At 38.0% G+C, this 18,591-nt stretch overlaps 1 protein-coding gene across 3 annotated transcripts in view; it reads right to left on the bottom strand.

The window, feature by feature from the left end:
- Positions 1-18,591, bottom strand: part of CALCRL (calcitonin receptor like receptor) — a 66,826-nt gene that overhangs the window by 13,218 nt on the left and 35,017 nt on the right. For all 3 annotated transcript variants that reach the window (XM_027740093.2, XM_027740094.2, XM_027740095.2), the window contains exons 3-10: positions 17,890-18,034; positions 16,241-16,351; positions 15,172-15,284; positions 11,933-12,024; positions 6,885-7,011; positions 5,120-5,273; positions 3,835-3,895; positions 3,639-3,705 (exon numbers count right to left, since the gene is read on the bottom strand). In XM_027740093.2, the coding sequence (XP_027595894.1) occupies positions 3,639-3,705; positions 3,835-3,895; positions 5,120-5,273; positions 6,885-7,011; positions 11,933-12,024; positions 15,172-15,284; positions 16,241-16,351; positions 17,890-18,034 (870 nt within the window). The remainder of the gene's footprint in view (positions 1-3,638; positions 3,706-3,834; positions 3,896-5,119; positions 5,274-6,884; positions 7,012-11,932; positions 12,025-15,171; positions 15,285-16,240; positions 16,352-17,889; positions 18,035-18,591) is intronic.

Here is an 18,591-nt window from a genome sequence, read left to right as displayed (position 1 = left end):
ACTACTGGCAAGCATATGATCATCAGATTGACTGTGATGGTTTGGAAAAGCCCAAAGGAGCCCTGTAGTGCTGGCTGCAGTGTGAGCACAGAGCAGCACAGCGACAGCTCTGCCATGTCCCGAAAACTGAACTGGGCAAGTGAACAAAAATGGAAACAAAGGTAGAGAAGGCTACAAGATTGTTGGTCCCTATACTGGAGATTTAGTAGCATTTAGGTTTTGCCTTTAAGAGTGGCTGTGAACTTAGCTGAGCTTTTAGGTGCTGCAGTTCTTAAATTAAACTCTCCCCATCTCCCGGATATTTCTACTTCTCTCCATGTTGAGTTTGCATTAAGCAGCATGGCAATCCTTATTAGCATAGAGGTTTAAATTCTGTTTAAATTCCTCCTTAGCATGATATAAACAGACCATTCTCAGCTCAAGGCACTCAGATAGTGGTTGGTGGCCACTGCTTGGCTTCAATGTAGTTCTGCAGCTTCAGATCCTGACTTGCTTGGGCACAACACCTGTGTGTGCTCATGAAGACATCTTACAGCTGGTCTGGGGACATTCCCAAGGCCAGGTATATGAGTGCTGAGCATTAAACTTCTAAACTCCTAAGCCTTGCACTGAGTCCAGCTTAGAGTCATTAAATATAAGGACATTAAAAACAAAGCTTGGACTTCCTGAACTTCCTTCTAGCACATGTTCACTCAGAACTTGCTCAAAGAACTTGCATCTCTAAAAGCCTGTCCGACTAAGGCACCAATACATAACATTATTATTGGGAGAAATAAACATCCCTGTAGCATTATTTATACAAATAATGGCATAAATAAATAAAAGACTCTTTCAGTGGCATCAGTGCAAATGAAATTGGTTGTGCATCGGCACATCTGAAGTCTCTACACTGAAATCACTCCTGCTTTCACTAAAATGCAAACCCATTCCTTTTCATACCCCCCCCACCCCCCTCAATTTTGGTCAATATTTGTCTAGCATGAAAACTAACATCACCCTCTACTGTTTCATTCCCACACCGTTTCTTTAATTGTGGTTGCTTGGGCAAAGAGTTGTAATTTAATGGTCAACTGAAGAGAATTCCAATCAAAGTGCAACCTATGTCTGCTCCCATTTCCTGTTTCTTTGGCAGGGATCTGACCACAGTTATGTAATAGCAGGGACCATAAAAGCAGCGTTGTTGTTAACTTTATGTAATTGTAGGATTTTCAGTGATGTGCAGGAGTTAAATTCCCATTGGCTTCTGCCAATTCTCCCTGGCACCCACTTGACAGTCCCCTCCATGTTCTTTGAGATCTTACTCCTGAAAATAGAAACAGTGTCTTCTGCCTCGTTATCTAATTTACAGTTTAATGTTGTTGCTTAAATGTCTACTAAAGCAGGTCATGCTTAGTAAAGTGTGGAAATTGTATCTGGCAAGCAAGCTGCTTAAGCAAATGAGAGTTCTGTTCACAAAGCCTAAACACATGCATTTAATCTAACATCTTTATCCCTGCCTTGTCTTTTCTGAATTGACATACTACATTTTTTTGTTTCCAGAAAGGAAAGCAACTCCTTTAAAGTACTTTCACATCATGGGCAAGATGTGCAGTTGTGTTCAGTCTCTGTTATTCCTAAATGATTTTCAAATAAATTTACTGACTGCACTGAGGCAAGAAAAATACAAGAGAAACACCTTTAGTCAGCTCATTAAAGATATAAGAATATCAAAGGTGTACATAATTGTAAATTGCAAAGAGAAGGGACAAAGACACTGCCCAAACCAACTCCACAGAGACAATTATTATGCCCCCAGTAAAATCAAAGAACATTCCTAGTGTTGCCTTGAAGGGAAAGAAGACTTGATCCTTTGGGACAGATCCAATGCATTTCAAGGCTGTAGGATTCTGACCACTTGTAGTGTGATTTTGTGGAGGCCACTGCTTGGAAGGATAAAATGATCTTTCATCTTAAAATGAAGTCACTTCATGGAAAATTAGTACAGTCTTATAGCTTTTACATATTTTTTTACATTGTTATTTAAAGCAATTCTGACTAATTATTCTGACTAATACAAATTATAGTTCAGCTTTAAAGAGTTTTACTTAAAAGTGGTATATCTATGAAGAGACACCTGAACAATACAAGTGACAAGCCACAAAAAAAAACCCCTATAACTTTCTGTGAAAACAAGGTTTCATCTTTTGTTGGAATAAAAAAAATGGAAAGGATTCAGAACTGGGTTTAAGTTTACAGATCAGAACACAGCAGATTAGTTAGTGTCCTTACATGAAGATACATGGCAGATCTGACTGGCAGGACAAGAGATTATCAGCAATAATTCACACCCCAAGGGACAGAGATCTCAGTAATGTCGTGGGGATTGCCTCTGGCTTCCCATGCAGAGGGTCTCAGGTGTGCCATGGTATCATCACAGCCTTCAAAATGTAGGTTCATTAGTTAATTTTACTGTGAATGAAAAAGGGAGTCAGAAGAACCACGGGATTTACACAATGGCCTTCTGAGAGAACTCTCTCTGCACAGAATGTTCTCTACAAATATTCATTAACAATTCAATGTAAGAGGAAGCTCATGTAGATCAGAAACGGAAATTGTTTCCAAAAGTTACTTAAGGCTTTAATTCTTCATGAAATCTCCTTGAATGAACTGAAAAGCTGTGATAAAATCAGCAGACATGTATCCAGTAGTTTTGCCAGATCAGCTTGAAGTTTCTGTTACAATAAAATAAATGACTGTCATACACAGTCCGTGGCTAATTCCAGTCACACATAGAATGTCTCCATGCTGCAGCATTCCTTGCATTATGCATCCATAGACATTAATTACATGGATAGTTGTGTAAGTAGGCACCTATTTCTAAGCAACAATCTACTGACTGAATTTCACAGGTTAAATCCAGTCCTAGTATAACTGAAGCACAACATTGATTTTTATGCAGTAACGTCCTCAGTGGCAAACATTTAACAGAGCTGGCATTAACTTGGAGTGTGAGACAGAGCTCTGCACTCCAAGGGTTCACGAGGGCCACAGAAGCAGAGGAGCTGCAATACCCCAGTGGCCAGAGCACACATTGCCAGATTAGTGTCAGAACAGGGGCAGTCACAGGCACCTGCAGAACTATCTGCACTGGTTCTCTCCCAGGGACCTGTTCTAATTTCTTTCCATCCCGTATTCCCATGCACAGCCAGGCCTGGCATTCAAGAGCCCTCCTCTTCCTGAACCTCAGGGAGCTCCAGTCCGGGAGCTGTTTGGCCACAGCACAGTGACACAAAGAGTAGGCTCAGCCTGGCGATCAGTTTGGGCACAAGAAAGCATTCTCAGTTAAAGGAAGGATTTGAAAGTGCCCTCCAGTACTCCAGGTAATATTGAGTCCTTCCTTGTCAGCAGCATTTAAGTGGAATGATAATCAACGTTGCAAAACCTCAGTTTCTTTAAAGACCAGAGGTACAGCTCCTTGACAGGGCCAAGATTTCTTGGATCTTCTGTGTCTAAGGCACCTATTGGGTTAAATGGGAGACCCACGAAAGACAGTGCCCTCTAAATGTTGGCTTCAGGCTCTTCCCAACTTCACAAGCCCATCAAGAGAAGCCAGAAAACAAATAGGAAAAAAACCAAAATATCATCCGAAAAATGCTTACCAGCAGAGCAGCACAAATAGGGCCGTGGATGATGTACAGCAGATGAGTATCAGAGCTGATCCAACAACTAGAGAAAACAAACAGGAAAAGAAAAAAAAAAGAGTTGGCATTATTATCTTTGTATTCCTTTCCTTTTTTTTCCCCCTCTTTAAAGAAACTACAAATATTTTGCAAAGCAAGTTGAAATGCTACTTACTTGTCATTATAATATAATGTTCTAGCAACAGCATGTATGCAGGCAGGGATCAATGGGAAACCTGTGAAGAAAAAAACAATATTTTCTTCATGAGAAAACCTGGCTTATAACTAAGTAAACTTGGGTATCTTGCAGGAATCTTCTGTATTTTTACCTAATCCAAACTATATACCTGCAGAGCAAATAAACTAACAGGGAGCAATTTAGTTTTTCTTTTCTTAGATTTCTTTCTGAGGAGTGTACGAAACCTTATTCCCATTGACTTGCCAGAAAATCCATACCAACACACAGAAAGAAAAAGCAAATCAAATTATAACTTTTTAGAATGCAACAATTGACTTTCATTAGCACAGATTCTTTTCAGGCTGCAGTCTGCAATAATGCCAAATGGGTAGGTAATATTAAAATGGTAATTATATATATGATCACAGCTTTAACAGTATGGTTTGCAATGTTGTTCATACCTCACTGGTGTGAGGACAAGTCACGAATATCTTGCTGGGTATTCCAAAAAGAAATTTGAGATTAGGCTCAGGGAATCAGGCTGAATTAAAAAATTTAAAATTAGTTATCTAATAAATAAAATTGACACTGTGGTGGTACCTCATCTTCAGAAACTGCTGAGCACCTGTGAGCCCTCAGCCACACCTCAGCCATGGCTGCAGCAGGACAGCAGTGACCCAGGGACTGAGTCATGTTGTAGCTGAGTGTGCCAATGCACCGAGGATGAGGAGAGAGCCTCACTTTGTGAATGAGCTGTTGTGCATTGTCTGAAGTGACCAGGTCTGGCCTGTTGGTTTTGATACCGATGCCACTTGAGATCTTCGGCTACAGCTGTCCTGTGTTTGCTCAGTGAACAATACAGGTCAAATGGAACTGCTGGAAAAATAAATCTTTGGCCATCCCCAGCTCAGTTCTGACCCTCCACCCTAGACATGGTGAGACTTCTCTGAAAACAAACATTCATTCCTGAATAAACATCTTCGAGATGAGGAACAATGAATAATTACTTCTTAATGTCTTTTTTATAATAGGAGACTATTTTCTCTATACAAAGGAGGAGTCACTTCCTGACTCCAGAAATGCATAATCTCTCTTTTAAGCAAAGACAGAAGTACATACAACTTCCTACTTAATATCTCTGAGCTTGTTAAAACACTCCAGACAAAGAGCAGGGGTGTGGCACCGTCATTCAAAGCTTTCAGCTCAGAGGAGCAAAGGTACAGATGTTCAAAGGAGGAAGAGACTGCAGTGGTCTGAAAATAGAGAATGAGAAATCACATACCCCAGCCAAGAAGGTAATACCACATCAAGTGCTGTTTCTCAGCAAAAACAGCCACTACGATAAGAGTGTGCAGGTAAATGCCTTCACACAGCATCCAAAAGTAGTTGCAACCCATCAGGTACAGGTAGATGAACTGTGACACTTTGCAACTAATCTGCAGGGGGGAAAAGAAAAAAAAAAAAGCAGAGTATAATATAAATTTTTAATTTGCAAAAAATCTCAGAGCTTTATTTGCCAAGTGGAAAGAATACCACTCAAGTCAAATGCTAATGTTTATTCTGTTTCTCACTAAAATTACATATTTGTTTACTTTTTAAAATATAATTTTTGTGGAATTACAATTCCATACTTTATGATGACAGAAAACTTTATAACTGAGTCTGTTTTTCAGCTATTGACACAAGAGGACCTTGACATCCTCAAGCACAGCAGAAAGCTGTAAAGATATTTTTCCCTATTGCAAACCTTGCCACACTTGACCATTCCAAATCCTTAAATTGTCTGATGATAACCACACAAGAAAATGTATTTGATGTGGGTAATCCCCTCTCAGTCTTACCAATCACAACATATAACCACTGCAGAGAACAATTTATGGTTTTAGGATGCTTACAAGACTTGCAATTTTAACCCACTCATAACTGCACTTTGGTCCCTTTGAGAACTCACATTGCAGGTTCTGAAGGAACTTGGCATTTATTTGTATTTAGCACCCTTCAAAATACATTCTACAATTTAAATGTTATAATACAATTTATTGTGAAGTCTAAAATGTGAGGTTGTGAAAAAGCAGCAACAGTCAACTTGTAGATTTGGTCACAGCACATTCTTTTTTTCCTCCTGAAATTGCTGTCTGATTGTTCTATTTTTGGCACTTGGATTAAAAAACCCCCCAAATCAATATTGTTATACCATTTTCTGCTACCTAACTCACTTGATGATGATTATTAACTGCTATCTCAAGTATGTTTTCCAGTACATTGATGACAGCTCTACAGGACAAAGAGAAAAATCATCCTTTCACTTGATTCAGCTTCTGGAGTTTTGCCCTAACTTTCACAGAATTTAAATTTATCTTCCAGCTCTAAATAAAAACAAAACCAGAGCTAGGGATTTGTTTGTTTCTGTATTTCATCTTCAGGCTTTCCTGTTGCTATAGCTCCTAGACTTTTGGGAGAGGCTACTGATTCACACTCACCCCAGTATTATCAGGAAATGAAAGTCAGAGAAATCAGACCCAAAGGGAAGGTTTTGGTCGTTTGTTTTTTTTTTTTTTTTATTTTGCTTTTTACTTTTGGTATATACTTTTGGCCATTTTTAACTTGGCCATCTTCAGCTGAAATGAAAACAACTGAATTTTTTTTTGGCGAAAGGAGGTAAAGCCATCGGAAGGCGGCTGACAGATCCAAAATACCTTGCAAAGCACTTTTTTACTGCCCTTCCTTGGTGAATTCAGCTGTCAGCCTCACTGACATCATACAGAACAGGCTCCTCTCCTGCAGTTGTTTCAGTGCAAAAGCAGTTCTGTGGAGCTGGGAAGAGGAGCTCAGTTTCCTGAGTTTCTCAGAGCATTGTTACTGTTTCACAACCTCGAATGTGAAGAGCCCAAATCTCTGAGACATCTGTTGTCCCACATCACACAGACACAGAACGTTTGCACCTCATCACAGGCAGCATTTCAGCAACTGCTCAGGTCTCATCTCTTCTGGGCTGCTGGAATTATTCCCGTGCAGATAAACGAGGTGCCAAATACACTTTCACTTACTGGATTCGTCGCAACCAACTCCTGGTTGTTGGCAACCGCCGTCAGCGAAATTATTGTTACAACAGAGTTGCAAACAAAGGAGAAAAACAGATTTTTGTGCAGGGTAATCCTTTGGCAACTCAAGCTCCTAGAAAAGGGAAACAAGAACAGATGAGCACGCGGGAGGACAATTGTGTGTACTTGGGGACAACTTGGACATTTTGAAATGCTAGAGCTCTTTATTTCACTGACAGATCTTGCATCTACCCTTTCTTCAGGCTCAGACCAAATGTAATACAGCGATGTGAAAGGTACCACCTTTCCCTAAACACCAACAAGAAGAAAGCAAGTACATTTAGTTCCATTATGTTTACAGGGGAGGACCTGCTTTATAGTGGCCAGCTAAAAAAAAATCTGAATACTGATAATATAACAATTTTCAGAAGATTTACACCTTTTTTTTTTGTTAGTACCTGAAGAATTTCCCAATTACCTATCACACCTGAGAGTGAAGAAGCTGTCTTACCCTATGTTTCCATTTACCCAAACCTGTTAAATTTTTTGAGGATAATTCCCTTTTACTCATATTCTTGTTATTTTTTCTTCCCTAATCCTATAGCTAGAGAAATAGCCAAATAAGTAAAATAACACAAATCTCATCCTGACTTCTGTGTATAACTAAGTTATACACATTACACAGGATACAATTATAAAATTCCTATATAACTGCATTTGATCGTGTTAATTTTCAAGGTTTGCTTTGAAACTTGCAGTAAAATTAAAGAGAAAATATCTTTGGAAAGGCTTTTTTTTTTTTTTTTAAACAGAGGTTCAATAGCATTAAAGAATACTAGAAATTAAGCAGGCTTGCAGCAAATTTCTTTTTGTCTGCCACTACAGAGGAAGCAGGTCTAACTTAGTGCTATTCCAAGAGGCATGACTGCTTCTCATTCAAGGTTTTCCAGTGAAATTCAGCTTTACAGGCAACCCCAAAAGAAGACAAAAAGCTTTAACTGTTAATCCTGAAAATCCCCAAAAGAAGCAAGTAGCATCCATTTTGTTATGAGAGCAGACGATGGGTAAAAACGATCTCTTTAATCAGAAATACATTGACAAGGTCAGCAGGGGACAATCTGAACTGTCACACAAGTGGGGGGGAAATCAAGTTTTCTAGCCTTTTCAAAGAGCATGTCTGGAAGAAAAGATAAAGCAGGGACGTAGGTGATTCATTTGTAATTTGGGAGGGTAGGAGGGAGAAGACCTTTATGTTTTAACAGAAAAACGCAGATATGAAATAGGACAAAGGCTGGAGGAGTCTATGGAAAACCATTGAGAATGTGACATAAAATACATTTAAGGGATAAAATACATCCCATTAGGCTTTAAGATTTTATTTTAGTCTTTTGTTTTAATGCCCCCAAATGCATAAACTTAGACTGTCGTAATAAGTTTTTTTTTTATGTTGTTTGAAAATGTATATTTATATTTTTTTTCTCCTGTACGGTTTATATACGAAAAGAGAGACAATGGTAGATTCCAGTGAAGGGCCTCGTGTAAACAAGTCCTGGAGAACTCTGGAATTCTGTCTGCTTATTGTTACACGACTCAAGGCACAGGCAAGGAAGAGCACGTACAGCTAATGGGGCCATCTCTCGGGTCATCCAGCAGCTGTTCCTGTTGAATATTCAAACACACCCATCCACACCCACCTCCACCCAGGCATAAAAGGATTGAAAGGATCACCGGACATGAAATAAGAAAGCAAGACTGATGACATTTAAAAACCGAGACGGCTTTTGGTAATAAAAGGATTTTTCCTAAGCCTCCCCACCCTCCCTCTTCTGTTATCCTTCCTATAGTACTTTTTCTGACTGTTTTTCTTAACGATGTAATACCCTTTAATCACTTAATTCTTGTATTTATGATCTAAGGATGTTTGAATGACCAACCCCAGGATTAAACCATGTGTAGTAAAATAAAAACAGACCTCCTGTTAAATTACCTATTTCTCTTCCTATTTTGAGTCCTGCACGACTTGGACATTGGGAAAAAATTAATTTCTCCAATAATATTTCTCCAAAAGAAAAAAGGCAACATTTTTTTCAAAAACCCCTAAATGGGTTTGAGATCTAAGTTTTTAAGGTATTCCAGTACCGCAAAATTCAACCAGTGAGATCCACATGTGCACTGAAGGGGAATTATCCATTCAGGTGAAACTAAAGTGGCTTAGGAACCTCCTGGCTCCCTAACAATCTATCAGTCAGTGGTTTGCCCACTCTTTCTTTAATCCTCTGTCATGGGATTTGACAGGACACTTGGGGCTTTTTTGTTTGGGTTGGTGTGGTGGCATCTTTCAAATTGTAGCTCCCTTTTCTCCTAAGTCACTGCTTTTTTAAAGTCTTCTCTTGCCTTGTTTCTCTTTCTTTATGAAAACCACACAACTATTTTAACAGAAGGTTTTTAACAAACACATGTATGATCTAAAGTATGTAACAGAAAGAGAGAGCAGAGACACTGCAAGAAGTTATTTTTATGTCTCACTGGTGAATTCTCAGAGAAGAGGATCAGAATTCCAAGTTAGTGGCCCATTGGATGCCATTAAACCAAGAACTCCAATGCACTTGGACAAGACAAGTCACAGACTGGACAAGGATTTCCAATGAGACAATTTTCTGAAGAAAAAGAAACCCCAAAATTTCAAATGCAAACAGAAAATACAGAAAAATTTTAATCCTAAAGAAGATAATTCAAAACACAAATAGTTGTTATTTGGAAAAAAGAGTCTTTTTTCTCATGGAGAAAAGTGCCAAATTTTTAGTCAAGCCTCAAGCAATTCTAATGATCATCAGTCCAGCAAAGGTTGTCTGGAAAGTGTTAGTCAACTAACAGAATAAATTTTTTGGAAACGACAAATTCAAAGACACCCTCCACAATAGCAAATAAAAAAAAAAAAGTCCACCTGTTAAAGCTATGAATAATTACACAAGCTTTAGCTGATACATAATACATCCTGGTATTAATCTAGGTCCTTAAATACCCTCCTGGTACTAAAAATACTTCAGAGGAACTGTACATCCCAAGAGAACAGCTTGCAGAGGACTTTTCTTTAGTTTCCTTTAAATTTTGTGATTTCCTTTTATATCCCAACATGACCACAGCGAAGAAGATGTGGTTTGTGGGTCTGGATTAATTCCATGAGGTTCTCTGAGGAAAGATGATCCTTCTGCCAGAGGGAGGAAAAAAAAAATCCCTGGATGGTTAGACAAACCTGACATATTATGTCAGATCACCTGTTTTTGCAGTGAGTGCCACAAGTCAAGATGAAATTACCTTGGTTTTCATATTATAGTCCAGAATAATCATGCTTGACTGTCTCTGAGATTATAAAATTAAATCCTATTCCAAATTTTTTTGTTCTCCCCTAAGAAATCTGTCAAAGCATTTTCCCTGTCACGTTAGATATTCAGTCTGCTAAACTTTGCGTGACATTCATTGTAACAGCACAGACCTTTTTTATGCAAAATCAAACTTCTTATAAGGACTCAGAGCCACTTCACGTGTTGATGTTTTGGAAGGAAAGTGAACTTGGAAATGGCAAACGTTGTTCTAAGAGGTCATAAGCAAATGAATTTATTAAAAGCCAAATATTCGGGTTTTCCTCATGAAAGGAGAGCAGAAAAAGCTGAAAAGTCATCTTGAATACTGGATTTCATAAAGGGAGGCTACAAAGACCCTGAGATTAGCTCAGTTGGTTACTAATTACACCAAAGTTGTGGGTTTGATCCACCATATGGGCCATTCACTTAAGATCCTTGTGGGTCCCTTCAACCCAGAATATTCTGTGATTCTGTGAAGCAGAAACGTTCTCGTTTGTTGGGGGATTTGTGGGAACATTGTGGAAACCTGGAGAAATAATGCACAGGTAAACTGGAAACATTATTTTCCACCAGGTGGGACTAAAACTGATAATTGTTTTTATCAGATATCATCTGCCCCCACCTAATCAGAGTCCACAGCACGAGAAAAGCAGAATCAGTGGCCAGTGTATGTGCTATTCATATTGAAATGTTAGGAGGAAATTAAAGATGGAGTGAGACAGCAGGGCACAGAGGTAAGAAACAGTCAATGCTGAAGAGCAGATGTGCATTATCCAGTGAGAAAAAAAGGAGGAATGATTAAACTGGAGCCAGCTAACAAGGGGAGCCCACACTGTGCCCTGCAGCAGCTGGCAGAGGGAACAGCTTGTCCCTCCCAGCTCTGCTCATGTGGCATCACTCCTGGTTTTCACCTTTCTGCTAAGCCTCTTGAAAGGCTCTTAAAGAAAAAACAAAGACAAGGAGTCTTTTCCCAGGGGAAGAAAAGTAAGTTCACAAAATATGATGTAATAACACTAATTTTAAAAGACGTTATATTGTGAGCTGTTGTGACAGTGGTGACACACTGCTCAAAGTTTCTTTCAAGGAAATAATACTGTAATACATAATAACTGTTGGTGGATGACATGCCTGTCATACACTTAATGCAGTGAATAAAAGAAGGGATTATATTTATTATTCCCACTTCTACTGTAGCTCTTAGCCTTACTTTCTTTACAGTTTGCCATATTTGTGAGTACCCACTTTGGAATGTTACTGTATCACGTGTCATCAGTATTTTGTTTTCCACTTGCTCTTTAGTTTGGCAGATGCTTGGCATGACACAGAATCATAGAAAATCCTGAGTTGGAAGGGACCCACAAGGACCATTGAGCCCAATTCCTAAAATCCACACTGTAATTTTATCACTAAAAGAACCCAAACATCACACCCCCCAAAAACAAACAAACATTTTCCCATGTCCTATTTTCAATATATTCTACAGCTTTTGGTTTGCAGGTTTTTAATTTTAGGTCTCCAAGCAAATAAACCCACACATTTATTACAGCATAACGTTCAATGCCAAATCAATGCAGTGGCTTTCTTCACCTCCTTGCTCAACCTAATTTCATCTGGATGGCTGGTGCTTCGAAGTATTGAAAGCAGGGTTGTGGTAACCACTGATATTTGATAAAGGATCTTAAATATACTTACTTAAAGTAAAAGAATATGCCAAGAGAAATCAGAAGTGATGCAATGGAGAGACCGTGTCCAATGATGGCCAAGTAATACAAGTTCAGAGCCGTCTGCAACACAAGAACAAAGCCAAGCACTTGTGATTCATGCAGAGCTATTCTGGATGAAGCACATATTTATACATCATTTCAGCACATAAAATGACTGTAACAGCATAAAAAAAAGAAAAACGTTTCAGATAATGATACGTCCAGAATCCTGCAAAACAACATCTTACTAAACCCCCTCTCTGTAGGAAACACAAATGGTTAATGGGAATCATCACTGGAATGTACCTTTACCAGTTAAAACACCAGGTTTCTAATATATCCTGCTATGGGATTTTATGAGTGTTTATATAAATCTGACTATTTAAGCTACTGCACTGGGTGCCTTCCTGTCTGAGGTTTGATTCTTTTAGTAAGACAGCTCCTAAGTAAAACGTGCCCCCCAAAGGAATTTACATTTTTTTTCCCCTGACAGGAGGTTTTTTCCTTATCATTCAAAGATACTTTCTTTAAAGAAAGCCGTGAATATGATATTGGAAATTCAGTCCTCATTCAGCTTGGAAAAAATTAACAACTCAAAACCAGTGAAGGCTGAACAGACTCGTTAAATAAGCCTACAGCCAAATTATAGAATCCTGAAAATCTGGCCAGATAAAAAAAGATTAAAAAGGAACTGGTAAATTAATATTTGCAATAAGTTAATGTTATCATTAATTCTTTTAGTTAATAAATAAATTAAATAATAATTAATAAATTATAATAAAAATAATAAACCTCTGCTTTCAGTTATGGAATCTGTCTCACAAAATCTCTCTTGTTGCATTAAATGTAAGATTATCATTTGGCACACCAGGAAATGAAGATTTATAGGTTAAGCTTTATATTCTCACAATAAAGCATAACTATCTGGATTCTGTAGGGAGAATTATAGCATGCATAGAAATGCTCACATACTGCAAACTCCTTGCATCCCTTGAACTTATTATTTCAACTTAAGACAGACTAACAGCTTGTTATATATATGGACTTTTGAAATAATATAGAAAGATTCCAGGTGAAGTTTTAAGTAGATTGTAAGATGACAACCTGTATACGTGACAACCATGTATACATGCTACAGACTTTCAAATTGTCATTACTTCTAAAAATGAGATAACTTCTTTTTTTTTTTTTTAAAAAGAAAAAAGAAAAAACAATGCAAGAGGTATAATTGAAACTTCCATAAAAATTCGGAAGAGAGAAAAAACAAGGGTTACCCTGAGATGCTAGAATTTGGGCTGCATAAATGACAACAGCCCTTTTAGGACAGGTTCCTACCCCACATCACCACTTCATTCAGTGACCAATTTAGCCAAACGTGCAGGTTAAGGATTTAGGGGAGTTCTGCACAATTTAGAGCTGTGGTAGAGCAGGGACTGCTGCTGAGGGCAGTAACAATAAGAGTTGAACAATGCCCAGCAGTCAGATTTATTGTGCAACATCTCACCCGCCTTCTGAGCAGAGTGAAGAGATAGTGCTGCTTAATATAACAACATATTGAATTGTAGCAAGCAGTGAGGTTTTGTTCAGAGCTATTATTCCACTTTAACAATAGCTTCTGATGTGGGACAGAGTTGGAATATGCAGGCAAAACAGCCTGAGGGAAAACAGCTCATTATTCATAAAGAAGGACCTTCAGAGATCTGCTCCTGTCTGAATAAAATCCTCGGTTCCCAGCCAAATGTTAGCAAGAATCAGTGAATATAGCAATTCTGCTAATAGAATTAAACTGCCTTTAGTGAACTCAAGGCCTCATGATTTGAGGAAAAGCAATAAAAAACTGTCTTATTATCATCTGTTACCACATTTTGCTCAATATGGTTTCTAGGTAAATACCCTAAAGTATTCAACAACAATGATACAGGAAGTTAGAATCTCTATTACATGTCAGATTTCTTGATACAATCTGCTGCTATTGAGCCATTTTCCATGAGGTCCAAATTAATTTACAGTCTACCCTGATATGTATTTTAAATTCCTAGTTCTTGGGCATTTACAGTTTCAATTTACTGCTTCTTCCCATGACTGACTGTTTGATAAACATAAAGAATATTAGTGGAAATACAGTTAGGGGGAGGTAAAATACGCAATTTCATCCATTGTATCCTCACATATCACAAAGTAGTTAAAAAAGAGCTCATTTGGAGATAGTTTTTTTCTTTTTCTACATTATCTTGAAGATAAGCTGAAGTATATAAAAATAGCATCTATACATATTCCCATATGTGTGTGCGTGTGTGTGTGTGTAGTCTATCTTTGATATACAGAAAACAACTAAAAGCATTTTGCTGCCTGACCTTTTTTTGCTGCCTGATAATTTTGGATGCTTGCAAAATTTCATGTAAATAAATTCAAAGTATAAACTTTTTATAAATGCATATAAAATATAAATATAAATATAAAATATAAAAGAGTATAAATAAACTCTTCTATTCATGTGGGTAGCTTAATATCTCAGAAACCAAAAAAAAAAGGCATTTGGGAGTCAGGCCATGAAGGAAAAGGAGCACAGGGTAAGAGAGACCCTATCTAACAGTTCTCATAATTTAGTTCCCTTTGGTCTTCAAAGATCCTGTGGTGAATCTACTCAATTACAGCTTGCCTATAAAAACAGATAGATTAGGTCTGCTTTTCACACTGGGGAAAAAAAAAATCTAAACCCCCAACATCTGAACTCTGCTGAAAGATGCCTTGAAGATGTATTAATTAATCCCCAGTAAAAACTCTGGCTGTGCACCTGCTGAAAATCTGTCCCTCAGTTCACTGCATAAACCCACGTTCTCAGCACGGAGATAGACAAACCTCCCGCAGCTCTGCTCAACTTGGACCCTACCTGGGAATTCCAGAGCAAAACACAAAGGTCTGCTCTTACAAGGCACACACTTCACTTACCAGTAGATGACTGTGGATGGCCCAGACAAGTACTACACATTTAAAATACCCATGAACAAAAAATATTATCATGTTATTTAAGCAGCTGAAATCAGATGTATAAGACAGAGCAGGTAGATTGGGTTGTTTTGAGTCTGTTTTGCACAATTCAGCCTTTTTGTTCAACATCCTTTCTTCTTTTTGTAATCTGGAGCTGCGTCAACTCTGCTGCTGCTTGAGTTTTGACACTTGTGACACTTTTTCTTGACACTGGTAACATGCATTTTATTCCTTTCCTACCTTCACTTTTTCATGTGTGTAGCTGTTACACTGGGTATAGTTTGTCCACGTCCTGTTGCTTTCGGGGTGTCTAAACCAATTCCCATTTGGATCGCAGATCTTCGTAACTTTTTCTGCAATTGAAGTCGAGGGAACAAAAAACAAAAGAAGAAAAATGAAAGAAAAACGCAACAGTCAGCACTGAAGTTCTATTTCCTGATGCCAAGTATTTAATAAAGATTGGCAAACAAATGACAGCTTTATTAATATGACTAGAGAGACTCTGCTTGTTACCATGAATTCTGAGAAACTAGAGGCTGTTGCTTTCGCTTGGCAAGAGCAAATGATGATGTGATTTTGCTTAAGAAAACAAATAGATTTTCCTCCTCCAATCCAGTAAGTATCAAAATATATTGAACTAACTGTTAGAGAACTACCAGATGAAGTGACAAGACTTTTTAAATGGCTTGTTTAACATCCAAGATCTAAACTGAAGTTTGACATCCTGTAAATTAGGATTGGACAGACAGGAAAACAGCAATAGGAAAACTGCTCAAGAACCAAACTGGAAACTTTCTGGAACCACAATAATTTCTATCATCAAATAGAAAGAGGCATGAGAGGACCCTGGGAAATACAAAATGAGCAGAAAGGGACATGACTATAAATCTATGACATTTTTCACACGCTCACAAAGTTTAACCCACAGAAACAGGAAATGATTCAAAGTGGGAGAAACTCTTTGTCAACTTCAACTGCAAAATTGAAGTAAAAGAGTAAGTCCTATTTCTGCTTGTCTGTCAGAGAGAAAAGATTTTCTGAGGGAAAAGCTCACCTCTAAGAGGAAAAAAGTATGATCTTACTTCAGTTCCTACTCCCTAATCTACAGAATTCCTCAAGGACATAGGTCAGAAAAGAAAATAAGTAGTTGTTAGTTTTCTATGCGATAAAAGGAAAATGCAAATATGGGTCTTGAGTTTCTGAAATTCTGGAGCATTAATGACTTGAGTGGGGCAAACAAGAGACATCAAGCACCCAAACCCTCATTTCATTGAGAAATAAGTTGATGTAGAAGTCAATGCACACTTACCTGATGGGTTGAAATCCTGAAAGTAGTCAGGACAGCGCTGCACTGACACAGTTCCAGCAGCAACATCACTCCAGCACAACCAGCCATCCCATGTCCTGTTACAGTAGGGACCTGCAAACAAGTAGAGACCTGGTAATAAAATAACAACCCCTCTTTCATAATGGTCTTCCGAAAGTAGAGACTGGAAATGCAAGTTTGCAGCAGCGAGAAAAAAAAACAAAAAAATGAAACAGAAAAATAAGACTTAGCAGTAGTTGATTAAAACTCCACTTAATAGAGGTAGTTCCTTATACATACATTTCTTCAAAAATGTTTTAAAATTCAATCTCATTCTACATCCGTAATTTATAAACTTCTGATCTAGAACACAGCGGGCAAAAAACCCTAAATCAATTCATAGTTAATGATGTCCCTTAGCAAAGAGTCTTACGCTTTCAAAGACCATTTTACTGAATGGCTTTATATCTGGATGTGTACCAAGCCTATAAATATGTTTTCTAGTCCATTAAAAACGTAGAGGTGTCCCAGAAGCCTTGAGAAAGCCTGGCTGGGAGGCAGGCACAGCTCCTTGCCTCAGGCTGGGCTGAGCCTGCAGCAATCCCCGGGCAGACACTCCTGTAAGTGCTCCAGGAACTGGGAATCCACAGTGTCCCTCAAGAGCCCGTGCCAGTGCCTCACTGCACTCACACAAATTTCAACATCTAAAATAAACTTCCCTTGAGAACGGGCCGGGGTTTAATAAACAAATCCTTTCCCAAAAGGCACACAGAAGAGTGACTGACCATCTCTACAAATCTGAAGATGTTTTCCGTGCCTTGCTTTGGTTTTCTTTTAAAGGCTTAATAATGTCCTCGTTTCAAAGGCTGCAGTTTTCAAGCATCTTGTAATTCCTCCTCATCTGGGGATTTTCCATTTTGTTCCAGACCCTTCTGAAGAGGCCCCAAGTTGGACATAAACTTACACTGTCACTCATACGCTTGTATTCATTTCGGACCTCCAGGCATTCAGTTCCTCCAAAGAACCATTTCAGAAGAGGAAAATCTCTTTGTAGAAGAACATAATTACCCTTTTCTTGCCATTCAGTGTTTCCAGGAGTTATCAAGTGAGGACCAGTGAATACAGTGAGGGGTAGAATCACTGAGGTCAGCTCTGAGTGAGTTATCAGAAAAAGCCACAACAACACTAACACAGCCCTTAGAGCAGGGAAACTGTGTGGATCAAGACACTTCCAATTTTAAAGGCACATATGAACAGGCAGACAGAGCTATCACAAGACCATGGAATGAAATAAAATTGCAAGAGTAATTAGTCAATTTTTTCTTTTTTTTTTTTTTAGCATAAATATCTATTTAGATTAACTTTTTCTCATCAGAAATAACAGCTGTGTGTTATATAAGAAGTGGTGTTACGGGCAGGTAACGTAACATATTGCTTTATCCTCGTGCATCCCAAAGTGAGGTTTCTAAAAAATTATACAAATTTTTTTATACAATTTTTTATACAAATACAATTTATTTATTTTTCAAATACAACCTGAAAAATACTTGCCAGCATGACAGGAATTTAATATAACTTAGGGATTGTGAATTAGTGTAATTATACCTGTTGACCATTTGCCTTGGTAAAATCTCATAAAAAGTAATTTCTACCTTCTTTCCTGTGAATAGGATCTTGCATAATTTTCTGGTAGCATTCATACTGTGCTGTCATGATTTTATTTCGTGTGACACTCAGTTGTGAGGAGTCCTCTGTGATGTTCTGATGCCCCTCAGATGGTACAGCAGTGGCCAAAAACTAAGAGGAAAGAGACTTCTTTTAGTAAATCACTTATAAGCTCCAGCATAAACTTCTTCAACGTCAATCTTTTTAAATATTGTATTTTAAAATATTATGTTACCCAAGAAAAACGATCTTCCAATCTTATTACTGACAGCGTGATTTTTGTGTTTTGTTGGTTAATTTAGCAATTCTTACCACTGAATCTTGACAAATGTCTCCTGAATGAGCACGGGGGAGTAACCAGTTGGCAAGATTTCTAAATAATAATGGCAGCCCTGAGACAGCCAGAGGCATATAAGCATATTTTTGTAAAATCCAGTGAAATATATCAAAGTTTAGTCTAAAAGGCATTTCAGTCAGATCCAAAATGATCCCTTATGAAAAAAAAGACTTTCCATATACTTTATGCACTGAAGCACTTGGCTTGTCCAGAGCTATTTGGTTTCTCTAGTCTGGTGAACCATAAAGTCAACCCTCAGAATACAAAAAGATATTCGAAAGACATGACATGTACTTTTATAGGTACTAAAATTAAAAAAATCTTAGGATTCTTGATCATAATCTGTACCTTT

Source organism: Pipra filicauda, unplaced genomic scaffold (assembly GCF_003945595.2).
Source record: "Pipra filicauda isolate LSUMZ 115617 unplaced genomic scaffold, ASM394559v2 scaffold21_size4447388_pilon, whole genome shotgun sequence".
NCBI classification, from domain to species: domain Eukaryota; kingdom Metazoa; phylum Chordata; class Aves; order Passeriformes; family Pipridae; genus Pipra; species Pipra filicauda.
The sequence above is the reverse complement of the archived record's forward strand: the minus strand, read 5'-3'. Positions and strand labels throughout refer to the sequence as shown.